The following is a 27638-nucleotide window of genomic DNA, read 5'->3' as shown; positions in this document are numbered from 1 at the left end:
AAAGGGTCAGGGAGTGTTTTATTTTATAGCCCAGGGATGAAAAAAAACCATGTCTTAGAAATTGAGTATTTATCTTTTGTCAGGATATAATTAGGGATCTGGATACAAAATTTAGAAAAGGATTAGTCTATGAACTCTATAAACTAGTCTACTATCCAAAATCTGGCAGAAATATGTTTTGTGTAGACTTAACCTAATTGTTATTAAAGTAATTAGCATCACTACATACCATGTACATATTGGTTGTTGAGATAATAGATATTGGGAATTTCCCAAAGCAGGCTGTAGTCAGTAAATTAAAGTTTGGGAAATTTCCTGAACTCTACTTTACAGTTTAGTCTGCACGTTTTGAAAGATAAACAGCTGTAGTTCATTACAAAGTAGGGGGAAGGGGGAGTGGAATCTGTAAAATCTGCTTCACACAGCTTCTAACTTTTGACCTATTCCGAACATGACACTAAAACATTTACCCTCAGAGCCAGTACTCAGCCATAGCAAGCAAGTGCTGAGAAGTTCCTGGCTTTGCCCCCTTCCAGATGAAATAGAAAAATGAGTGTGGGAGCACATGACAGCCTAATATCTTAGTATGTAAATGTGCAAATATAATTTGCGATTATTAAAACTTTTCTTAAAAAATTCTTAAAAGTCTTTTCTTTTAGTGAGAAGCTGTGATGGCAAAGGCACAAGCAAGTTTTACGTTGTTGGAGTTACGGGCCGTCATGAAATTTTTGTTTCTCCAGGGAAAGTCAGTGCTTCCAGACCGTTCAAATCCATTCCAGGTTTGCTGGATCACCCAGCTTCACTAATGAAAGTGTATCTTCTCCAGCCTTGGAGAGCTTTAATAAATCAGGCCCAAAATGTGGTTCCCGGTTTTAAATCAAAAGTGAATCTCATATGCATTTAAAAAGTAAAGGTATAAATGACACATTTATGTATTAAACAAAATAACCAAACCATGCAACAATGGTCTACATAGAACTACTAAACTTCCACATTCTTTAACCTCCTGGGCGTTTTACTGATGTCTAGATTTCTGTACCAAAAGCGGTACACTGTTTTTCATGAAATGTTTTTTTTAAATTGTAGACCTGTAGCTTACAGAAATATGTCCAAACAAGGGCCTAGAAGATATCTGAATAAAATAGTTTGAAACACACAATCATGTAAAAAAAAAAAAAAAAAAAAAAGACTAATAATAAAATTAAATAAAAAAACAAAATTCAGCTTAAACAAGAATGCACAAATAAATAAAAAATACTGAAAATGCAATAATTCAGTATACTTTATGGTAATATATGTGGTAAATTTTAAAACAGAGTCCAACGTCACATACCTATAGGCAAAACCACATAAATATATTTTGTATTATTTTGTATTGCATTGGATACAGGACTTTGTATTGAATCCAATACAGAATATTTGAATTTCCCACTACAACCCCCGTCAACGGGCGTATGCAGTTACATCATCAGGAATTGCAGAGGGACGCGTACGCGAATGCTGAGTGTTCTAATTCTTTCCCTACTTCCATGCAAAAAGCGTTACATTTTTTGCATGGAAATTTATTTTAGATTGTAGGCAATAATTCTTAGGCATAAGTCACCGAAATATGTCCAAAATGTAATAAATTTAATAATAAACTTAAAAAAATTCAATACCATTCAATACAAAGATTTCTTTGTATTGAACTCATTACAGCTTTTTTGTATTGAATCCAATACAAAATTATTTAAATTTCCCGACCTGCTTTCCACCTGCACCGACGTCACCGGGAAACCCCGGGGATCGTCAGTGCACACGCCGGGAGAAGAGGACGGATGTCTCTGGAGGAGCTGCGGGGACAAGGTAAGTGTTTTTGTTCAGTTGTAATCCGATTGTCATACAATGTTGTATGACAATCAGATTGTACTGTATCGCTTGTTTCTATTTTTAACTACCCCGAACCTGGTTCGGGGTGAACGCTTTCAGCAAGTTTTCCTACCCCGAACCAGGCTCGGGGTAACAGCCCAGATGGTTAAAAAATAAGGACCCCACACTGTAAAAATAAAAAAAAATCTCTGGCTGTAATGATTACCTCCACTCTTTAATCCAACATCAGTCTTATGGGTTGTAAAATGCATCATGCATCATCGTAAAATGCATCATCATATGGTAGTGCTGTCTAGGAGGAAGAACTGCTTACTGCCATTAGTGAAAAAGAAGGAGGACTTGTGATGCCATAGGTCTTACCTCAACACTACAGAAAAAGGGTGTGTGTATTATACACACGCACACATATATATACATATACATATACACACATACATACAATAACAACTGAAACTTCCTTTGGATGACTTACCAACTTGTACACCATTTTTAGACATGTAATGAAAATGAGAATCACATGAATGCACAAAGTTTTTTTAAAAAAAATAAAGTAGATTTGATTTATTACAGTCTACGAGTTCATATAATCAGGGGTGTCAATATAGAATAAAAAATATGTCCAGTGATACATTTATTCATTTTTCTGAACATTTTCTGTCTCTGTGATAAGTGTTGGGAGATCTTCCGGGAAACGAAGAAGTTCTTCCACCTCCTCTTGGAGAGCTTCAGCCTTCTCATTAAGCAACATCTTTAGACAGAAGCAAATACCAGATTATTTTACATTATTTACACCAATGAGGATATTACTGCGTGGAATATTACTTAACAGATACCATCTATCTAGCGCTTACAGTTACCATCTATATCAGGGGAAGGCGGGTTGCCAGCCAGCATTGGGCTGGATTGGCAAGGGGGCGTTAGGCCGGAATGAACTACTGGCTAGGCCGTATCTGGCCTAAAGGCCGGAGTATGGCGACCCCTGATCTATATGTACAGCTGCTACACTGTTTTGCCACTTTTTAGTCTCACTTTGACTTCTTTATTCTAGTGCAGTGTTATATATTAAAAAAAATAGTAAATTTAGTTATGTATTTATTAAACTGACCCTGCTGTCGAACAAATTTGTTAAAATTGCTGCTACCTGTAAAAGACAATGAATACTTACCTCTCATGATGCCTGCACCTCCGAATGCTGCTCTGTTCACAAGTATTTGTCCCCTAAGTTCTACTTAAAGGCAGACTACTTCCAGTAGTGTCAATGGAATTACCTGTAATTTACTTTTAATGTATGCCTGTCATGAAAAAATAATGAAGGCATCCATTGCTGACCATACTCTTAGTGACTTCTAGTTGCTAGGCTATCATGGTATTGCATTGGCTTCAGTGTTTTCTGAATTGGTGACCTGGAACAAGTACAGAGACATGAATTTCTTAATGATACTTTATTGACACCAATGAAACCATGTATGTTCAGGTTCTGTGATTCACAAATTTTGAAGCCAGGAATGCAACCCGGTAAAATCCTGCACTCCATGGTCCACTGATCAGCTATCCTTGTTCAAGGACAATCTAAAATGACTAAGGTATTTAGGAGAATTTAATAAAGCTTTACACCTAAAACAGCGGAGCACAAAGTGCATTTACTCATACAAGCCTCATTCTGACACACTGAACTCAGCTGACTGAATAATACAATCTTAATTGTTTATTTTATTGTAAATTTCAGTTTTAAATATATGAATATTTATGGAGTCAATATGGGAGAGAAGGATAGATTGGAAACTACCAGTCCTTAAACAAAATTCAAAAATAATTTGTCATGCCTACCCCTGAAATGAAGACAAGAAAATCTGAGGTTTAAAGGTAAATTAAATAAGGTGTATTGTAAGTAGGTTATATTGTCAGTCATATAACATACATTGAATACATATTGATAAAATATGAAACAATCAGTCAATGAAGTCCCATCCCTTCAGCACAGCTGAAAGGGGGAAGATTTGGGACCGGTATTCTAGACAATAATAATCCCTGAAGAAGTACACTTTACAATCATTAGGAGCATGGTAGAGCATCCCAACACGTTTCGCCTGTATTGGCTTCCTCAGGGGACTGGTAAGCCGCAAAAAGTAACTGCATATGAAAATAACATATGTGTAAACATTCAGATACAGTAATGATCATAATGGTATAATAAAAATAAAAATGTTTCTTTGCATTCACAATTTGTTTCTTCAAAGATACTAGAATATGGCTATGAATACAGGTAATGATCTTTTTTTGGAGGGTTGCCCATAACCTTAATGTACCAAAAACTGGTATAACATTGTTAATTAGATTAAAGAACTGGAAGTATGGTAAAAATGGTAACCGATGTTGGAGAGTTATACAATCAATATATACATCAAAAGAGGTTATGGTGTAGATAGCATATCAATAAGACATATATATTTAGGGATATTTCTATATATTATACTAACAAGTAGCTAAGGGTATGGTTGTGTCAAATTGTTCTAGGAATGTAGGGTAAGGTTACAACCGCAGAAAGTTGCAACTCACTAACATCACATCAGATAAGGTCATTGAGATAAACTTTGTGTAGAGGTATTGAACAAGTAGAACTGTGTATCAATAATAAATTACAGTAGTGCTGGCATCGCCCAAAAAAAATATTGCAATTAATGAAGGTATAAATTAAATAAATGTGATAGTAATTAGGACATATCAACAATGTAACCATTTGAACCAAAAAAAAACAATACATCACTTTTTGCATCATATGTAGAAAAACCATGACATTGAAAGTGTGTTGAATATTGCACATGGTGATAGTACATAATTCACATATGAATAGTATAGAGGAGGTAATGTTTCTCACAGTTGGGTATGTACTTATAACAAACAATAGGGATCAATGTAAGGGATATGAGTGTATCGCTTGTAAACTGGGAAAAAAAGATTGATAAGCTGAAAATTAAGGTGCCAAAAGGTATTGAAATACAGCAAACCTTAAAAGTCATAATAAATATTGGCCAGATAGTAAATGAAGCCTACCTTGAGTTAGAGATGATTATGAAGCGACAGGTAGTGGTGCTGTAACGTAATACATGCAGCAAGGGAAATGTTGGGTGGTGTGTGGCGTCCAGAAATTTGTACTGCCCGTGCGCATTAAAGGGCAGAAGAACACTTCCGCCCTGATCGGATGCCAAGACAAGAGTGGGGAGCGTGCATCTGTGTCTCACAGGCGCCCCCACACAGCGCAGGACACGGCTCTCAGCTCGAAGGGGCATGCAAGAATAACAGCAGAGTAGATAGAGGCAGTATAACTAGGAAAATATATATGAGAGGAAATATCTAGTGTAAAATTAAAACTAAGGGGATTTTAGTTGCTATAAAGTACATATATAGTTTACCAAAATATTTTTATGCACCCTTGTTTTAACAGATTTTTTTTTAAAGTTTATTATTAAATTTATTAAATATTAGACATATTTTTGAGTTATGCCTAAGAATTATAAGCCTACAATGTAAAATAAATTTCCATGCAAAAACAATGTTTGGCGTAAAAATATGGACAGAATTAAAACGCCAGGGGGGTTATGATACAAATTGTGTAAACATGGTATTAAACTGGCTCGAACAGACTTATTAAAGTAATTATTGCTCCTATATATTGTATACATAATGGTAATAAATACTTTTGGTAATGGTAATAAAGTAAAAAACCCAATAATGGGGAAGTATATGTACAGTAACCAAGTGTATCACAGAATGCAATAATCTTATACACTTATTTTATAGAGAATAATTAGGTTGAGTACATGTAATGTATTTGGTACAGAATATTCGTATATCAATCATAGAATATATTGAGAATAAAGTGCATATACAATGTTAACATGGTCATATTATATGGTCATTTATATAAATAAATATTTAATTAATGGGAACATAAATTAGGTGATTGAGATAGTCAAGATACCACTGATACTGTTCACATGAATCTATCACCATTCAGGTATCTATCACCATATAGGTATCGTACAGGCAATGACATAAATTATATGTGGAGTAGTAACTCTACCTGAAAGTGGTGATAATGATTAAATTAATATGTCTGGTTGAATGTTATAAGCAAATGGAGTATGCAAGAATTTATTAGTATAGATGAATATAATGTTTGTGTTGGGGATAATGTACAGATGTAGATTATGTGGTGTGCGGGAAAGGTTTGAAGCTAACCATATCATTAAGGCCTGGTGCTTTGGTAGCTTGTAGATTACTAATACTGTAGAACAAATTTTTTGTTGAGTTAGATCTTACACTTGTTTTTTTTACAAATATTTGGGTAGTGATTCCAGAAATTACCCCAGTTTTTTGCTATTACATCCAGTTTTTGCGATACAACATTCCATATACAACATTCCAAAAAACAAACATTTTACATACAATGAAAAAATAATTAAATAATAACATGAATGTGCTGTTTATTTAAATGTCTTATTTATACAAAGGTTTTTTTGTTACTCTTATTTGAAAATTATTCAGGTAAGCGGTTAAGGTAAAAATTTACGCTTATAGCTTTTCCTGGAGTAATCAGTGTTAAGACAATGCCGACGGATGCTCCAACAATAGTCAGCCATCATATGTACATTCCATCCACCCTGATACCATCCTTCCATGACCTTCAAATCTTGGTGGAATCATTCACCTTTCTTATCACTGACTGCACCAAGTTTTCCGGGAAGATAGAAAGATAGCTATGCAGAAAATGCACCTTGATGTTCATTTTGCAACCAAGCATTTTGTAGCTCTCCAAGAGTTTCTGGACACTTTTGGTGTAATTATTTGCTTGTGTGTTTTCAAGAAAGTCCTTGGCAATGAGCTGCCGAAATCTGTGGACCATCAAACACACCGGTCTTTATTTTTTCAAATGACAGACTAGGAAATGCCAAACTTAGGTACTTGAAACAGTCTCCTTCAGTTGGCAAAGCTTTAACGAACCGCTTCATCAAACACAGTTTCATGTGCAGAGGCGGGAATATAATATTCTTTCTATCAACAAGTGGCTCACGTAGAATGTTTGGATCACCTGGTTTTAGGGAAGAACTTGGAGGCCAATTCCTTTCCACCCAATGCCTCTCATGAGCTCTGCTGTCCCACATGCACAGATAACAGGGATACTTGGTGTATCCGTGTTGCTGACCAAAAAGGAAGCATACCATTTTAGGGTCAACACAGATGACCCAATTCTGTTGGTTATATTGCAACAACTCAATGACTCTTTATGTCTGCATATCCTTTACAAAGAGAAACTGAATGACCATTTGGGACTGACCCAAAAATATGGCCATTGTGAAGGAGGACACACTTTAATCTCCGCTTTGAGCTATCGATGAATAGTCGCCATTCAGTTGAGTTATAGATTGGAATTCCCAATTCCTTCATTAACCCCCCTAGCGTTCTAATTCTGTGAGTTTTTTGATGCAAAAAGTGATCCTTTTTTTGCATAGAAATTTTTGTTTATATTGTGGGCTTGTAATTCTTAGGATTAACTCCCGGGTATGATAATTATATTTATTTATTATATTATAATCATAAATTATAATATAATACATAAATATAAATAATAATTTTAAAAAATAATGATATATTAGACAATGTAATCTAAAAATAAAATATAAAATTAAAAATGTACTTTTATTTTTATTTCATGTTGTGTGGTGTTTTTGTACTGTAAAAACCATTTAAAAGCAGATTACATTGTAATCTGCTTTTGAATTTCCCTCCCAGACACACCCCCCAATACATCACCACTCACATCACCCGGAAGATGACTCATCCTCCCGGGTGATGTGAGTGGGGATGTCCCGCCCGCCTCACCCCGACGCTGCTGCTGCTCTGCATCTCCAGAGGGAGATGCAAAGCACAATGCAGGACTTTGGCATTGTGCTTCACATCTCACTGCAGATCCCAGCAGCAATAGCAAATTCTGAGTATGACTCGGGATTACCGCTTTTTGGATGTAAAAGCCACCCCGAGTCACACTCGGGATTCTCTGGATCCAAAGTACGATACCTTTGTTCCTTTTTCATGTAAGTTTTTTTCACGCAGTCTTGATGCTAGGAGTTCTGAAGCCTTCTTCGATAGTCCCAAATCACTCAACTCATGCTGATGAAATTCCTTACAGAGTCCTCTTCAATTTCAAGCTCCTAATCACTGTTGTCACCTAGTTCATCACCATAATCATGTTCTTCAAGGAAGGGTTGTGTAATGGGCGTACAGCCGAATGGTAGACTAGGATACTCTATGTTACACTTATTTTTCTTGTTATATCCTAAAGTTTTCACTATACAAAACTAACAGTCACTGAAATAATCTCCTGGCTCTCGCCAAACCATTGGTATACCAAATGTCATCTTTTCACGTGTTTACTTTGTTCACATCCGTAAACCCTCGACACACTGTTAACACACCTTATGAGGGGTCCAAGACTTATCTTGATCACCAAGTCTACCTTTGAAATATGTCAAATAGGCTTGTTCTACAAATGTGCTGATGCTTGCCCTTTGACTGGGAATGGTGAAACTGCCACAGGTATAACAAAATGAATTAGGGTTGTTTAGACACTTATGACGAGAAACAGCAGAGCCAGACATGATCTGAAAGAAAGAAAATACCTGGGTAGAAAAATTACCTTTGCTTATTCACTACATAGAGCAGTGCACAACCTCTGACCACACTGTCTTGCGTGTAAATGAATGGCCTGTACAAATCCTCGCTACAGTAGTCGCATTATTATATGGCGTGATGGTTAGATGACTACGAACCATTTGGTCCCTTGGAGGGTGCTCTTCTGAAAACAAATTAAGGTTTGTTACCCACATATTTTGATAGAGACGGATCATCACTTAAGATATTCCAGTGTTTTTGGCAGATTTGTCGAAGTAGATTATGTTTCGTGTTGTATTTGGTAATAATTCTGGTTTTGGCTGCATCCTCTTTAGTGTCAGAGTTAGTTTTGAAAAGTAGTTATTCTCTGGTTTTGGTCCCTGCTTTCTGGTATGCCTTTTTAAGGAACTTCTTGGAGTATCCCCTCTTGAGTATTCTGATTGGAGTAGTTTTGCTTCTTTAATATAGTCTGTTTGTGTAGAACAATTTCTTTTACGTCGTAGGTATTGACTATATGATATGCTTTTTATGAGAGAGTCAGGGTATGAGCTGGAAGCATGTAAGATAGTGTTACCAGCAGTTTCCTTTCTGTAGAGGGTTGTAGAGATACGATTATCATATTTAAGAATATAGAGATCCAAAAACGCTATACGAGTGTGGTTATGATTCATAGTAAATGATTAAATAAATGGTTATACAGGTTATTTTGAAGTAGGTTGAAACAGACATGGAGATCTTTACCCTAACCAGAATAAGAGGAGGTCATCTATATATATCTTTGCCATATAATATTTAGGGAACACATACAAAAAAAAAAAAAAAAAAAAACTATGATTTGTGATTTCTCTATTTTCACCAAGAGCCCCTTTATGTCTAAGTATACATAATAATTCTCACCTTGGCAGAGCTAATAATCTGGTTTGCCTGACGTTTTGACAAATGTTCGATGGCCTTAACCATCACTTGTGGATCAGCATTAGCCAGATGTGCAAGCGTGGTATAACCTGCATTGTAAAGCTGTTTGGCCCGAGCCTATGAAGAGAAAAAATAAAAATACATGATACTGGAAGAATATATGTAATAATAAATGACATGCAAAAGGGACCACTTGGATTCATTTAAAGAAAAATACATTCTAATAAAATTTAAAATACATCAAAATTATTATGATATATACAATTCAAAGTATACCTGTTTTTACAGCAGACATTAAAATGCTAGCAGAAATTAAATGGGTCTTAATGTGCAAGCTCAAAAAAACTGATATATACTAGTGACCGCTTAATGCAAAAATATCTTTTACTTGCCTCCAAAACACCGGCCACTTCCATTAAGGGTATCAGCTCTGCTTTTACACAATAACTCAGTTTTTTGGTAACGTCCTGAAGAAGAGCTTTATATGCCCAGAATTCTTCCAGCTCCTTTATTAAGCAGAAAATGTTTTTTTAATAACAATAAATTGAAAGGAGAGAATCATTGTTCTTTGGATATTTCAAAATACATTATATACAATCTGAATAAAGATTTTAAAGATAAAATAAAAAAATAAAAATCAGAGCATGAGGCATGGCAGCAGCAGAAAACCATGGCTTGTTCTTCTACAGAATAATATAATACAAAATATTTTCCAGATTTGGATGACCCAAAGCAGAACTCTAATTTAGATATTATCCTTGAAATATAGATATCCCCAGAATGGCCTCCATTTCTACCTTACATCATTGCACCAGTGGTGCACCACTACGCATGGTGCTTGAAAAGATTTCTTGATCCTGTTGAAAAGCTTTAGAATATTGGCCTCAGTCAAGCAATTATTCTACAAATATATTCTTAAATGTTCTGGACATTCTGGAAAGAATCTAGTGGATAATTTAGTGTCTTTTATTAACTAGTTGTTAGTATCTTTTGTTAGTAAGTATCACACGTCTAACAAATCATGCAGGCATTCAGGCTATTTTAATGGAAAAATAAATCACAATAATGTGTTTAAAATGAACATGAACAAAATAAAGGAAAGGGGAAAAGCAGTCTAAAGAAAGCAAAAAGAAAATTATAGGCAATCTCACAGTTGCAAATATTGAAAAGTTTGAAGTCCATGGGACTGTGGCCAACATTCTTGCAAAAATTGACCCCAAAATGGGCAGAAGGAGAGTGGGAATGGTAGATGAATAACAGATAGATAGATAAAAATAAAAAGGCCATACTGGACCTTTCTAAAATACATATTTACAAATCCTAGTTCTTCTGGAAGAATGTTCTTTGGACAGATGGGACAAAATAAAGTTATATGGCAAGTTGCAGCAGTCTATGAATGGCATAGTATGTATGTTGGAAAAAAGTCTTCCAAAAGCAAGAACTCCATACGTACTGTGAAACATAAAGAGGAGGCTTGTTTATGTTTTGGGACTGCTTTGTTGCATATGATGCCTTGAGTCTATGCAGAAACAATGAAATCTCTGCCTATCTTGGGAGTGTAACATGCTGCTCACTTTTAGAAAGCTTTGTCTCAGTTGCCAGTCATGGATCCTCCATGAGGATAATCGCCTAAACCACACAGGTAAAACAACCAAAAAAGTGGCTTATTGTGAGCCCTGATTTGAAACCAGACATCTACAAACAAATTAAAACATCAATAATAATGGGTGCCAAAGTAATTGCCAATTGATGGATGAATTTGATCCCCACTTGGAATGACAAAGGGTGAATAAAGATACAGCAAACCTGCATGTTTCTCAGATACTTCATACTCTGCAAAAAATGTGGCTACACCTGCAACTGAATTGCACACACCACTTGTATGTTCATTCAAACACAATGGATTGTATGCAATATAAAAACTGTTGGAGTTTATGCACATTTTCTTTTGAAGACTCTGTCTAGTTTCAAAAATACCCTGGTCTGTGAAGTGTCTGTGAATATATACCCCGGTGAACAGAACCAGGGTATATATCTATAAACATTTTTTCACTATAAATGATTTGAATCATGTTTTGATTTATTATCCAAAAAAATATAGATGAACTCTTTATTTTACCCAAAATCTGAGCCTCAAACCTCTTTTGTCCTCTCATACAACATATTTGAGTCAGCAAACCAATGACAATTTGAATCAAATAAATTGTAAGAGTTACTTTTAATTTTAGACTGGAATAAGTGACAGGATCTCCAATAGGAGTGACATTTCTTAGATGTACAATTGCTGTTGGTAAATGCTTTTACTTAGCAATAATGTGCACTGACATTACTGGTAACTTCATTTATATTAGGAGTCAAATCTTGGTTCCAGGATTCTTTCTATTTTTATGAAGTGTTACCAACACATTTGTCCAGGTCTGTACACTTTAAGTGCCCTTGGTAATGGGCTTCGAAATGCAGCTTGTTACAGATACCAATTTAAGAGGTTTCAGGGATTAACATTTTTTAGGTGCACATACTTTCCACTGGCCTGTGTTTCCATTATTAAAAAAAAAAAAAAAAAAAAAAAAAAAAAAGGAAAACTAAACCTAATCATGCTTTTTAGCAGAGGAGTATCTAACTGCTGTCTTTGAAACATACAGGCTGGGATTTTCTGATACATTGTAACCTAAATTGATAAACCTTTTTAAGTGTGGTTATGAAATATTAGAAATGTGGGTGGACTCTGTCTGTTGAGGACTGGAGTTGGACCCCTGCCTTTGCCTAAGCATTTTGGGGGAAACACAAGTGGATTATAAAGGAACCACAATGCTTGCATGCTGAATTGAATGGGAAGGTTTACTTATACTTCTAGTAATATACTTATGTATAGTACGTTTACTTGTTCTCCAAGTTCCTAATTTCTGCTGTGACACACCGGTCAAGAAGTTAGTATTTGGAGTTTGTTCAGACCGGTAGTACCATGACTATATATGTCATGGTTATGGCATTTTTTCAGTACCTTGTTGAACCTGTGCTGCGAGGAATTAGGCCGTTAGGAAAGTTAATTCAATGCAATCACTACAATATTATATTTATTTTTATCAAAAGACATAAAAAGAGTTTTATCAAATTTACCTCACAAAAATGTAGAACACAAGAGGAGAAAGAAGCAGATGAATTCAGAAGATTCTGAATAAATCCTCGAGGCATGTTAAATTTTCCTGATACACACCATATATCCAAATCTTTCATCAAAGCATACAATATGAAGGACAGGTAAAGACGTTTTACTGCTCTGTCATCTGCATTCTAAAATCAGAAAAGTACAACACACTGGGTTTTATCACGTTCTACCATTTCATTGCTAAAACATTCAATGAATACCATGTAATAACCTATTGGGAACATAGAATGTCTATTAGCAACACTCTGGTTAGAAACTGAATCCCTTACAATCCAAATTAAAAATTCTATTTACAACTACAGATAACGAAGTAGAGGTTCAGTAACTCTCATCACTTGAAACATTTCTTAACATATTGTCACAAGACACATTATTTTCTTTAGTCCCTATATGTATGTCCTTGAATATCCAAGAGTTCGGAGAAAGAACAACCACCAGACCTCCTTCTGTCTCCCATAAAAGCAGGGAGCCTACTCTGTGCTACTCTGTGTTACATTCATAATCCTTTTGTAGTAGTAGTGTCCATATTTTACTAGGACATTTATTTTAGGCTATTCTCCTACATTTACTCCATGCTGAGGCCTGAGCAGACATGCTTTGCAACAATGAAGCTCCATGTACAGTCTTGGCAGAGTTTTGAGCTGTAACACAGTAATTAAAGGGTAGATACATAGTTTTGCCTTCCTGACCTGGCCAATGATAGTCAAAGACTCAAAACCAGAGAAAAGACTGGGTAATGACAGAAGAATTGGTTATGGAGCCATGGATATTTATCCGCTAGAGAAGTTTTATTTGGCAAGCGAGCTGCCAAAATATATATAAAAATGTTGTGCATATTTGGAAATTACCTCAAAAACCAACTAATGGCCCAGCGTCTGCTAGCTTAAACCTGGAAAACACTTTCTTTCTTGAATACAGGGGGACAAAAGAGAACATAGACTGCAATAGTAATACTACTCACAGACTGCTTTGCACGTCTTTTTTTTTTTTTTTTTTTTTTTATTTAAACCTGGCTTACTACTATAATGTCTGGACTAACCTTAGCCTTGTACTGTCCAGTGCTTTGGTTTACTTACTAGATAGCAGATTTTCTGTAAACTTGCATTGTACTAATGGATATTACCCATTTATTATCCTATTTTTTGGGCTCTAACAGTACAACTGTCTATACAGGGCATCCTTAAAATACGCAGCCAGATTGAAGTGTACATGTAAAATTGATTGGAACTATGAAAAAAATATATATTTGGAAGTATCCGATCCCTACATTCAGGATATTAAAAGAATGCAAGTTTACATTCAGTGAATAAAAACAATTGGTGCCAATATAAAGTTCTCCAACATTTTTTAGCAACATGTACTGTATACATATAGATAAGTAGTCAGTTATCACACTACCATCTGTTTGCACAGTGCTACTAAACGTTTTGAAAAAACAAAAAAATTACATTAGGTTAAGAACACTATAAAGTAACTGAACACTGAATCTGAGAATGAATAATTCATACTTCACAACCATATGAGAGCTACTAAAACCAAATACAAAAAAATACCTTTTTCACACTTTGACCTGACACTTTGCGAGCAAGAAAACTTTCTGGCACACCTACGTTTCCTGCTACTTTCTGATCCACCGGATCAAGCTGATTAAACTGAAAAACAAAATGCAATAATAATTTTATTTACATATTTAATACGTTTTATGATATAGATCATGCCTAATACTAAATTTTATATCAAGAACAATGCAATAACAGGTGATAACAAAAATAATATTCTCAAACATCAAGAACATATGCAAACTATTATTAAAATTATTTAAATACATTAGATGCCTTGGGCTGTGTGAGGCTGCCTACTACACAACACATACTGGAGGACCACCTTTATACCTGTCAGCAGTAAACCTTATCTCACATACAGAGAAGGTTTTCTCTATGTTTATATGGAGAAATGTAGATAATCTTTCAGTGAACATAGCAACAAATGTGCTACATAATTTCTGAACATGACAAACTCTTCCAAAGCTTGCACTCGATACTAATCAAAGGAATGTTGGAATCAGCTATATCACCTGCAAAACTGTATGCATTTCTGTGACAGACATGTCTATATATAACTCTTGTAATAATTTTGGTTCTTGAAGTGTATCTAAAGTTGTGCTGCTGCACTCTTGTGTTACAAGGGACACCTACAAATCTTTCTATTTGAATATTACAACATTAAAAATAATGCAGATAGAAAGTCACAGACTACTACAGCTCTGTATTATTTAATTCAGCAAAGTATAAAGTATATGTGAATGTTTTTATTTTGATTTTAGTACAGTCAGAAATAGTTAATTTTCTTTGTGTTCCAGTGGCAAGATTTCGCCTTTACTTTTTTTCCCAAATCACAAAGGTAAAAGGAAATCTCTACAAAATGAGAGGAAATCTAGTCTTAGTCAATTAAAATAGATAACTTCATTGAAAGATTTACACTTAAAATATTATCTGATGACAACTTTGGTGATTTCCCATTTCCAATTAGGTATTAGGACAAAAAAGTAACATTTTTCTGAAGTGTATAAATTTAAGCATTAGGATAGGGCAAATGCAATTTATGTTAGGCATTTTAAACACTATTTTTTGGAAGGCTGTTTTTATTAATTACATCTGGTATATTTTGCTATGATCTGACCATTATTTTGTATAGTGTATTAGCATAATCATGAATGAAATATTTAATATGTATGATTTACCTAAGAAAATATGTAGATCAGTATAAAATCTTGTGTCTCTTACAGGGCGCAAAATACAAACCTAAGATGTGTTATGTTTTACCTGTCTAAAGTAAACCATCCAGTCTGGGTTGCATTGTGCTACCATATCATATGGTGTCACCAAGTATAGAAGATGAAGGTGGCTCTGAAGTACAAGACCTTCTAGTCCTTTTCTAAGATCACTGTACAGCACATCACTGTACGATAAGTCAATGGAACCTACAGGATAACATATACATTAAAGGCAATTGTATTTATTATTATTAAAGCAATGCCCATATTTAGCACCACATTGGTTACCTTTATAGGTTGCTTGGCCTAGTCTTGTAACATCAAATGCAAACTGATCTGACTCAGGGAGGCTTTTTCTGCATATTAGACCTTTGCTTGCCAAGGTCTCTAATGATTCCTTTGTTATGTCCCACAGTGATATATCTTTACATAAATGTTTTTGTTGTACACTAAATAAAGTATAACATGCAAAGCTGTAGATTTCCTCAACCGTTCTTGCAATCTAAAAGAACCAAAACACAAAAGTCATATAAAATCTGCAATTGTGTTCATGTTGTTCATTTCAAAAAATACATTTAATTTGCATATTCATATACCTGTACCTGCATTACTTATTATAATATTAATTAACCCCCCTAGCGGTCTAATTCAGTCCAGATTTCCGTTCAAAAAGCGGTACAATATTTTGCATGAAAATTTAATGAAGATTTCATTGTATTGGATTCAATACAGCTATTTTGTATTGAATGAAATACAAAATTATTTGAATTTCCCACCGCTAAGTCTCGGCCGCACCGGCGCATGTACTGATGTCAGTACAGCAGGGACCAGCAGGATGCCGGGGGACAGCGAAGGAACAAGGTGTTTTTTTTTTGTTTTTTTTTTGGTTAAAGCTACCCCGAGTGTGTCACACTCTAGGCCGCCGCTAGGGCGATTAAGGAATACTTTATATGTAAGTTTCAAAAGCCATGTATTACATGTAAAAATCAAATGCAATTAAGTGGAACTGCAGCCAATTTCCACTTTTGTGTTGAAAATAGTGAAGAAAGATTAAAGCTTTGGCTGATGTCTTTGCTCTTACAATAAGGATTTGTGACTTGCCTGTGAGCACCACAGGAAGTATCAGAAAATCCATCAGAAGTAAGGTGGAATTCTCACTTTAACAAATGTCCCTAAGCAAAAGAAAAATGTTACCAATTCCTAGCTTCGACAGCAACGGGCAAATTGTGAATGTTTTGTCCATATAATGATAAAAGGTCAGTTAACTCACCCTGTTGTTACAAACTTCTCTTTCCCCTAGCCCGGAAAGTGCCCTGTTGAGCAAAATTGTTATACCATTGCCAAAATATATGAGGACATTTTGTAATTATCTGGCTCTGGCAGGTAGAATCACATTGGCCCATGCTGGGAAGTCACCATCAATACCAATGACCCCATTAACAGTTAAACTAAATTGGATAATGGTAAATGTCAAACTCACTTGTACTATTAAAGATACCCTACATGCCTTTGAACTTACCTGGGATCCATGGATTGCTCACTGTTCCTCGGTTCAATCTCCTTCCTGATGTGGACACCGCCCCCCCCAAACCACTTTTTATTTCTGTGACCTCTTATTCTGTTTGATGGGTCAAGCATTACTACAGAGACTGCTTGGATTTTTGGAAACATGCTTACTTGATGTTTATTTAAAAGACACTCTGTAACCTGATGTGTTCATTATGTTCAAACTATACCTGTATTTTGCTGTTCATATTCATTTATTTTGTACAATTCATATTTTCTATTTTATTGAATAAAAATCTAATAAAATGTCAACGTCAATGTCAACTAACTATTTGCTACTTCAGTATTAATTACTGAATATTTTACCTTCAGACCTATTAGTGAAAGCAGTAAGCTTTGAAATCCCTTTCCGTTATCATTCATGAGGTTACTGTAACAGTTCTCCAGTGGCTTGCTAACCAATTCCTGAACCTAAAAAAAAAAAAGTATAGAAAATAAAAGACAAGCAAAACTATACATAAATATAAAAGAAATCAAATTTAAAGAATGAAATACTACGAGCAAGCATTTTCTGTTTATATGGATGACTAGCATATAAAAAAAATTTATCTAGAGAATGTGCAAGGAATAAATCTAAAGGAAAAAGCTTTTAACTGGTACTACCAAAAGTACCCTCAACACAGAACATCATAGTTTGTTTCCATAGAATATATGGTTTAAGAGCATAATCAGGTTTTGGTCCAGATTTGTTACACCATATTTTAAATCGATTCATTACTTTTTCTTTTGATATGTTCATACATGCACATGCATATGTGTACATTCAAAAAAGAAAAAAATAAATACTCTGCCATATATGAATGTTGTATTTGTTATGGTAAACTTTAAAGCTTTATAACATCTGATATATGAAGATCTGCATTGCTGAATCAGGCTTCATATAAAATGGTGGCATCTGTCAACTAAAGTACAACAACAACTCTTTCTAACTCTTAGTTCCTGTGTTCAGGTAAAGGGTCTTACTAATGGCTACAATGAACATGCAAGTACTTAGATTTAGATAAGGCTTTCTGTGTGTAACAGACAGCAGGACTACTGCAGAAGGTAAGTCTAGTAATTCATCTCCAGCATTAGTAGCAGGTAAGAACTGGGGTTCCCTAGTCACCAGATTACTGAAAATGGGTAAGAAATGAACCTACAATTTACTGTCATCTCTGGATAAAAAAAAAAAAATGAAATTTATATTTAATTTTTAAAAACCAATAAAAAGAAAGCCAAGTCGCTCCGATTGACTTATGAAAATGTTGCATTTTAACATCCATATTACCATTTGTCTATCCTTGTCCTGTATAATAAGGATGCTCTCTCCGGCACTGTCAATTCCAGCTCGGCCAGCCCTGCCAATCATCTGTTTATATTGTGCCCGTTTTAGGAAATCTCTGGCAACATATGGTGCTCGTAAGATAACTCTGCAGAAGGAAGCTATGATATGATTACTAGAAAAAAATATATAATATAGAAACATAATATCTGTCCATGGCTTTATTTATTTACAGGGGATCAGGATTTCTGCAATTTAATTCTTACTTCTATGATTCTGTCCAGAAAAAAAAGCAAAAGGTAAAAGAATGGCCCTAAAAATGAGATCTAACTACAAAGTGCTTAGCAATGAAGCAAAGCACCAATGTGTATGTTCATAGCATTTAGATGGTTTATATAAGCAAATATAAGTAATACTAACTGGTTACTATGAGAACAATGCATATTTGGTTCCTTGCTATAAAAAAAAAAAAAGATGAGAAAAAGCAGTGTTTAAAGGAACCGTACTGTTAGCAACATATGTGGAGATTCATTGTTGACGTCTCCAAGAATACTACATTTCTGGCAGCTACCGTTAGGTCCATAAATATTTAGACAGATATAACTTTTTCTAATTTTGGTTCTGTACATTTCCACAATTAATTTTAAATGAAACACCTTAGATACAGTTGAAATGCAGACTTTCAGCTTTAATTCAGTGGGTTGAACAAAAAGATTGCTAAAAATGTGAGGAACTAAAGCTTTTTTTTTTTTTTTTTTTTTAACACAATCACTTTATTTCAAGGGGTCCAAAAGTAATTGGACAATTGACTCAAAGGCTATTTCATGGGCTGGTGTTGGCAATTCCTTTGTTATGTCATTATCAATTAAGCAGATAAAAGGCCTGGAGTTGATTTGAGGGAGTGTGCTTATATGTGGAAGATTTTTCTGTGAACAGACAACATGCGGTCAAAGGAGCTCTCCATGCAGGTGAAACAAGCCATCCTTAAGCTGCAAAAACAGAAAAAAACCCATTCGAGAAATTGCTACAATATTAGGAGTGGCAAAATCTACAGTTTGGTGCATCATGAGAAAGAAACAAAGCACTGGTGAACGCAGCAACGCCAAAAGACCTGGATGTCCACGGAAGACAACAGTGGTGGATGATCACAGAATCATTTCCATGGTGAAGAGAAACCCCTTCACAACAGCCAACCAAGTGAACGACACTCTCCAGGAAGTAGACGTATCGATATCCAAGTCTACCATAAAGAGAAGACTGCATGAAAGAAAATACAGAGGGTGCACTGCAAGGTACAAGCCACTCATAAGCCTCAAGAATAAAAAAGCTAGATTGGCTAAAAAAAAACATCTGAAAAAGCCAACACAGTTCTGGAAAAACTTTCTTTGGACAGATGAAACCAAGATCAACCTTTACCAGAATGATGGCAAGAAGAAAGTAAAGAGAAGGCTGGGAACAGCTCATGATCCAAAGCATACCACATCATCTGTAAAACATGGCGGAGGCAGTGTGATGGCTTGGGCGTGCATGGCTGCCAGTGGCACTGGGACCCTAGTGTTTATCCATGATGTGACACAGGACAGAAGCAGCCGAATTTATTCTGAGGTGTTCAGAGACTGTCTGCTCAAATCCAGCTAAATGCAGTCACATTGGTTGGGAGGCGTTTCATAATACAGATGGACAATAACCCAAAACATACAGCCAAAGCAACCCAGGAGTTTATTAAAGCAAAGAAGTGGAATATTCTTGAATGGCCAAGTCAGTCACCTGATCTGAACCCAATCGAGCATGCATTTCACTTGTTGAAGACTAAAATGCGGACAGAAAGGCCCACAAACAAACGGCAACTGAAAGCCCCTGCAGTAAAGGCCTGGCAGAGCATTAAAAAGGAGGAAACCCAGCATCTGGTGATGTCCATGAGTTCAAGACTACAGGCTGTCATTGCCAGCAAAGGGTTTTCAACCAAGTATTAGAAATGAACATTTTTTTCAGCTTTTTAATTTGTCCAGTTACTTTTGAGTCCCTGAAATGAAGTGATTGCGTTAAAAAAGGCTTTAGTTCCTCAAATTTTTATGCAATCTTTTTTTTCAACCCACTGAATTAAAGCAGAAAGTCTGCAGTTCAACTGCATCTAAGGTGTTTCTTTTAAAATTAATTGTAACGTACAGAACCAAAATTAGAAAAAAGTTGTCTGTCCAAATATTTATGGATCCAACTGTATGTTGATGCTTTGGCTTTAGTGCTTTCTCTGTGATCAGTGGATCTCTGACTTCTAACAGCTATATTGATAAGCAATATTGACACTTTTCCAACACATTTACATAATGAAAGTGTCAGATTCTAAATTTTTGAAGTCAAATAACTAAATTTCCAAAAGAAGGCCAATACTTCATACTCTCTTATGACAAAGTAACTTAGTGTTGGGTGTGTTGGGTATCTTGTTCAAAGCACTCAATTCTTTAAATTTTATTTACAAATCTATATTAAATAATTTTCATTTAATAATATCATGTTTCATTTAATAACATCATCAGTGTTAATAATATCACAAAACTGATTGGTCAACTGCCCCTAGAGAGGAAAGTGACCCTAAAACAAATAAGCTTTAAGCATTTTTTACTCCAGGGATAATTAACAGAAATAATATATATATAACTAAACTTTGTTCAGGGAAAATATATGGTACCAGTCACTGCATGCAACTTGTTTAATTTGGTTTGTTATTCTTAGATATTCAGAAGTTTTTGAACTGACCTTCTGGCTGGCAGATTGACTCCTGCTGCCAATGTGGAAGTACATGTAAGGAGGCAGAGGATGCCCGCTGAATAGGCTTCCTCCACTAACTTCCTTTCATCACTTGTCAGACCACTGTGATGGTAAGCGATGCCAAAGGGAACCGTTCTCTTCAGGACAGAGCACAATGTGCCATTGCCAGTGTTCTTCAGATTATCAATCAGGATCTTCTTCTCAGCTTCTCTGTGACCCAAGTACTCTCTTAAACATATCAAAGAAAAAAAAGAATGAGACATTTGTATTATAAATTACCTTATGACATGCTGGGTAACATAATAATTCATCAAATAATAAAACAAAGGTTTGAAATGGTTCGGAATTAATTTCCAATTTATAGTACAGTAAATTCTAAAGTATAAAGGAAATTATAGTCTTACCATTGTTTTATTTTTTTTATCCAATTAAAAAAAACATTTAAGTGAACCTGTGGGGTCTTTTAGCTAATGTACAAGAACATACTTGAACCTTGTACACTAACTTGCCTGTTTGACAGTTCAGAGGTTCAACAGGCAAGGTCATGTTAGTACCCTGGTCAGGTGCCCAAATGTTAAGTGCCAAATTAAAAGTGCAATGGGAATTCATCCAGGGAATTGACACAGGAATTGGAACAGATTTGGGCATATTATTTTACTCTGCCACTCCCATCTCCTGCCTTTGGACTGATTTATCCACCTGGACTCAAACACAACCTCTACTGCTGCCATTCTGAACTGGTGTTTCATCAAACCATCTCTTTGACTGAATCATCATATCCCAGTCCTGGAACTCAGCAAGTTTACAAGCCTCACTTGAACCCATATTACTGGACTGCTTCTCTTGGACTTCAGTTTGCCACATTGTTTAATGTACGCCTATGTTTTGCAGTTATCTGTAAAAATATATTATTCACCCTGCTCTCTCTTTGTTGGCACTACTCCCTGTACTCCCCAGTCTGATAACTCATTGTCTCCCTGCTCCTTCACACTCCTTATTTCTCTGTCAGTGCTCCTGCACCTTTTTTCTCTACTGATACTCTCTGGTGACATCTCACTCAACCCTGGCCCCTCACACAGCCTCCCCCTTCCATATACTCTCAGCAAGACTCTCCCTTCTCCTAACCTCATCCCCATTGACCCTACCCATAAGTCCTTACCCCCTCTCGCTGGCAGTCTATGAAATGCCCGATCTGTTGGCAATAAATTAACATCCATACACAACCTTCTCCTTTCTAGATCTCTGAACTTTCTGGCAACAAAGAAGGGGGTGGTATGGGTCTCCTTCTCTCACCCAACTGTACATACAGAGTCCTTCCTAGCCCACCTTCTCCCATTTTCACCTCTTTTGAAGTCATTCTGTCCGTCTCTTTAGCCCATTACCCCTCATTGTTGCTGTTGTCTACAGCCCCCCTGGCCCAGTATCACAATTTTTGGATAACTTTGCATCCTGGCTGCCACACATTCTTTCCCATGACCTGCCCACCCTCATCCTTGGTGACTTCAGTGTTGCAATGGATGAACCCAACCTTCTCCCCTCAGCCAAACTGCTCTCCGAGATATCCGTAACCTTAACTACAACCTTTTCTCAAACTGCCTTGCATCCCTAACCCACACTCTCTCCAAAATCACCTCCCCAGATGAAGCTGCCATCATGTTAAACCACTCTCTTTCCTTGGCTTTGGATAAAGTTGCCCCTGACACCTTCTGCTACCCCCACCCTGCCAACCCCCCGACCCTGGCACAAAACTCACACCAAACAGCTACAAAAGACTGTTCGTGCAGCTGAGCTTAAGTGGAGAAAATCTGGCCTCAGCACTGACTTCATGGACTACAAAGCCAAGCTACAAAGCATTAACACAGAGCTCACTGTCACCAAGCAAAATTATTTCTCCGCAGTCATTTCCTCTCAAGCTTCCAACCCACGCAACCTCTTCTCAACAATTGACTCCCTCCTAAACACCACACCTGCTGCCCCCACAACAACCTTCTCTGTCCAAGACATTGCCACCTACTTTAGAGATAAAATAGACAAAATCAGACATGATGTATCTGCTCACCGAGCCACTCCAACCATACCCACCCATTCCACCTGTAAATCATCACTGGCCTCCCTCAGCCCTGTTACTGTGAAGGAAGTCTCTTCTCTTATCATCTCCATCTACTACATGTCTGCTTGACCCAATTCCCTCTGATATACTCCGTGCCCATTCCTCCACCCTGGCCCCTGCCCTGACCAAACTATTCAACCTCTCCCTTTCTACTGGTAAATACCCCTCAGCTTTCAAACATGCCATAATTCCCCTATCCTAAAGAAACCCTCACTGGACCCCTCCCTACCCTCTAACTACCATCCTATCTCCCTTCTCCCATATGTCTCCAAACTTCTTGAACGCCTTGTCTACAAAAGACTCACCGATTACCTGAGCACCAACTCTCTCCTTGACCCTCTCCGGTCTGGTTTTAGAGCTGCCCACTCCACTGAAACAGCCCTTACTAAAGTGGCCAATGACCTCATCAGAGCTAAGTCTCAAGGCAACTTTTCCCTGCTCCTTCTCCTTGATCTTTTCTCTGCTTTTGACACTGTTGATCACCCCCTTCGACTACAAATCATGCACTCTATCGATATCAGTGACGCTGCTCTCTCTTAGTTTCCTTCCTATCTGTCTGACCGCTCCTTTCAAGTTTCTTTCAATGGTAATTCCTCCTCGCCCACTCTCCTCTCTGTTGGTATTCCCCAAGGGTCAGTCCTTGGACCAGTTCTCTTTTCTCTGTACACCTCCTCTCTCGGTAGTCTTATATCCTCCTATGGCTTACAGTACCACCTGTATGCTGATGACACTCAAATCTTTCTGTCCACTCCTTACTTGTCTCCCTCAGTCCTGGATAAGGTCTCATGCTGCCTGTCAGCCATCTCATCATGGATGTCCCACCGATTTCTGAAAGTCAGCCTGGATAAAACAAAACTCACCATCATCCCCCCCTCAAATTCCAAAACTCCCCCTAACATATTTCTAACTGTTAACAAAACTGTTATTCGTCCCTCCCCTCAGGCACGTTGTCCTGGTGTCACCTTTGACTCTGCCCTCTCATTTACCCACCATATTCAGAACATTTGCAGGTCCTGTCACTTTCAACTACGCAACATCTCCAAAATCTGCACCTGAGACCACCAAACTCCTTGTACACGCTCTTATCTCTCGTCTGGACTACTGTAACCTCCTCCTCTCTGGTATTCCACTAACCCGACTCTTTCCTCTTCAATCTATTATGAATGCTGCAGCCAAACTCATCCATCCTTCCCTCCACTCCTCTTCCGCTGCATCTCTTTGCAGATCTCTACACTGGCTTCCATTTCACCTTAGAATCAAATTCAAGCTCCTGTGCTTTTCCTTCAAATCCCTACAAGAATTCTCCAGAGCTGCCCTGATTCTCTGGAATGGTCTTCCTCTTCCTATTCGGCTTGCTGCTACTTTCTGCTCATTTAAAAGAGCACTCAAAACCCATTTTTTCAAACTTGCCTACCCATCCTCTTCTGTCTTTTGAAACCATCACTACTTCCCACCACTACATATCTCCCCTCCTATTGTGTGTACATTCCCCCACCTAGTAGATTGTAAGCTCTTTGGGGCAGGGTCCTGCCCTCCTATATCACTGTCTGTATTAGTCTACCATTTGCGCTGCGTAATATGTTGGCGCTACATAAATCCTGTTTATTAATAATAATTCTGTTTGCAGCAATCTGCTCTGCCCTTTTTTCCAGGTTTTCAAGTTACAACATCCCAACATCTCTTTGCCATTCTACCTTGTCTGAGCTCACAACACTGTGCTGCAAGCTGCTGCTGCACTGAAATCTTGAAGATTCTTATGATCTTGGCACCAGTTTATGCTGAGATTTTAAACTCTGCTGCACATTCTACAGAAGAATGTGCACAGACAGGCAAGTTTGTTTATTGCTGAGGAGACATAGCATGTCCCCTCTGAAAAAAAAACTCTTCCTAATTTTTATTTTTTTAGGTTCAGTTCAAACTTAGTAAACCTCCACAACTAAAAGGCAACATGTGCAAGTGTATTACCTATGGTAAAGGTTTGCCACTCCTGGGCCTGCAAAGTTATTGCACCATGCTACTTCGTTAATATAAAAATGAAAATTATATTGATGGGTAAGTCAATGGCCCTCATGTTCTTATTTTATCCACTAAAAAAACAAACAAAAAAAAACACTCTAGACAAATGGACACAGCAGATGCTAACAAAGATATTCCTTCTTTAGGGATTAAAAACATCACTGCCATTTATATAGCAGAATAAGAGAGCTCTTATATATGCCACCAAGATGACCTATGTTTTGACTTTAATAATGAAGAGTAAAAGTATATATTAAGCACAAACTTTTTTTTGTTTGGGGAGTCTGGCATGTTAAAAAAAACATAAACATGATTTTATTATTTTAGTTATATATTACAGTTGTTAGGGACACAAGGTGGGGAAAATGCCTTTAAAAGGGCACACACCTGTTATAGTGACTAAGCTAAGCTGTATTAGATGAGATCTCCCCTTATTTTGGAGCCATTTCCCCATGCACTGTATTGTAAGATATGAATGGAACATTTGCCAATAGAAAAAAAAAACAAAGTTTTAACCATTTCTTACTAAATCTACTAAGAAAAAAAGTTTGGGTATTGGATGTACTTTGACAACTCTATCAGTGCCTGTATCTGCTGCGGTAATATCCTGAATTTATCTTCCAAAGCAAGCAAATGAGAAATGAAAATTAAATTGTGATATTTATCACAATATCTACATATAGTACTCTTGAAACAAAGAAAACTGTTGGCTTACTTGTTAAGGTATTTACAGATCATCTCTGCAACATTCTCACAGTTCTTTTTGGTAGGGCAGAAGACCAAACAAGAATGATTAGGGATAACTTCAGTCACCAGAGCAATAATGTGATCAGGATCTAGTCTTAGCATATTGCTTGAATACTACAATTTCAACAAATAAAAACAAAATTATCATCAATACATCTGTGAATAAAGCACCTATTATTTTTCATTCTAAAAAGTGAGCTTATTTCTACACAATTCAATTTTTAGAATATATTTTTTAACTTTGTACAATCATATCTGTGCTGTGCAGATTTTATGCCTTCAGTGTGGTGTTGCCCATCAGTGTATAAATGCAATCGAACATGTTATTGTGTGCAGTGTTTACTCTGCACAGTGTATAGTTATACTCAAGTGTTCTGCTGTAGAATGTGCCATTTTAACTCTGTGATATTCATGTTTTGTGCTATAACAGGGTGTACTATCTTTTTATATATTACCTTGTAGTTAAGAGGACGTGATAACGTAAAGTTATTTTCAGCCTTACTGTCAACCTCATAAATACAATCTTTCAGTTTAACATACTCTTTCAGCTCCACCTGGAACATAATAAAGAATCAGGAAAGGTTTATTTTTAATATTTTTTGTGTTTAAAACAAAGTTTAGGATTAATTTACAAATATTGTTTCTTGTGCCCAAAGCTTGTGACATTTTATTATTTTCAAAATTCTGCTAAATATTATCTAGTTAGCCTGTTTTTCTTAATACGAATATTTTTTTTTTTTTAATACTGTGCACAAGAGAACTTTGCATACCTAATTTTTTAGTTAGAAGGGTGGAGTACATAAATAAAATTTTCCATTGAAACTTGCAAATCTACTTGATTTGGCCCAAGCATAGCATTATTTACACACTACTTCTACCCACTCTGCTTTCTGCTGGAATGAGATACTCCTTAATGAACAGAATGGAGGAACTTACAGGACGGAAGGTATCTGTGTAATATTCTGCCTTCAGGAACTGTTGCAGTTCATTAACATTGTTTAATGTTGCACTCATTCCAATAATTTGGGTGTTTTCTGTACACAGGGAGAAATATAAAATTAGTTGGACTGAAAAAAAATTATGAGTATCAAAATGATTGCAAATCAAAGAGACTCCATCCAAAAAAAATTACATCTTTGGAACATTGATATGAAAATCTACCAGCAAAATTTATTTGCCAGTCTTTTTACCTTAAATTCCAAAATGAATCAGGAGAGTTTTTCCTAAACACTAATATGCTGGGCAGAGGCAGGAAATATGGAATGAGAGTGTTGAAGGAGTCACAGGCTTGGGCAGTATTCCTATTAAAAGTCCATCTCATCCTACCCTGAGCCTAAATGACTGGCAAAATCTGTTGACTGTAACTATTCATTGATGGTCCAACTGGTCCCCTTGCCATAAATCCCTAATCTAAGTTTGTCCAGTTATTATAGTTCATACCCACCTTTGCCTATTCCTTATCAACAAAAAAGTCAACAAAAGGATAGTGATGCTGCAGCAGGTGTGTAAGCACAGGAAGTGTTTGAAGCCCTATTCAGCTATATCTTTCTTTTGTTTTATGTATCCAGTGGGGGGAGGCAAAATTTAATTTAATTTTAGACAGCTGTCAACACTGGAAGATCTAACCTCCAGTTTAGGTCACAACCGTTTCCTATCACTATCTGTGAAATCGACATGACACTGATGCTCTATTTTGATACGTTCCTCTATGTAATGAGCCCCACAAAAGCTTGAAGCTATTCATATGGCTAGATCTGTTAAACAACATGTAATATTAAGC

At 36.4% G+C, this 27638-nt stretch overlaps 1 protein-coding gene across 6 annotated transcripts in view; it reads right to left on the bottom strand.

Moving 5' to 3' along the window:
• Window positions 1-27638, bottom strand: part of HELQ (helicase, POLQ like) — a 35543-nt gene continuing 7905 nt past the window's right edge. For 4 of the 6 annotated variants that reach the window (XM_072405332.1, XM_072405329.1, XM_072405333.1 and 1 more), the window contains 13 exons: window positions 26795-26892; window positions 26314-26412; window positions 25827-25972; window positions 20974-21213; window positions 18226-18367; window positions 17265-17369; window positions 15681-15894; window positions 15442-15599; window positions 14173-14271; window positions 12571-12744; window positions 9846-9959; window positions 9436-9570; window positions 1-2617 (listed from right to left, as the gene is read on the bottom strand). In XM_072405332.1, the coding sequence (XP_072261433.1) occupies window positions 2501-2617; window positions 9436-9570; window positions 9846-9959; window positions 12571-12744; window positions 14173-14271; window positions 15442-15599; window positions 15681-15894; window positions 17265-17369; window positions 18226-18367; window positions 20974-21213; window positions 25827-25972; window positions 26314-26412; window positions 26795-26892 (1841 nt within the window). In that variant the 3' untranslated portion in view covers window positions 1-2500. Of the gene's footprint in view, window positions 2618-3725; window positions 4000-9435; window positions 9571-9845; window positions 9960-12570; window positions 12745-14172; window positions 14272-15441; window positions 15600-15680; window positions 15895-17264; window positions 17370-18225; window positions 18368-20973; window positions 21214-25826; window positions 25973-26313; window positions 26413-26794; window positions 26893-27638 lie in introns of those variants that run through there. The other 2 variants (XM_072405330.1, XM_072405334.1) reach the window with 2 other exon arrangements.

The sequence above is a fragment of the Pyxicephalus adspersus genome, chromosome 3 (assembly GCF_032062135.1).
Source record: "Pyxicephalus adspersus chromosome 3, UCB_Pads_2.0, whole genome shotgun sequence".
NCBI classification, from domain to species: domain Eukaryota; kingdom Metazoa; phylum Chordata; class Amphibia; order Anura; family Pyxicephalidae; genus Pyxicephalus; species Pyxicephalus adspersus.
Note: the sequence above shows the minus strand (reverse complement) of the source record. Positions and strands in the feature narration are given on the sequence as shown.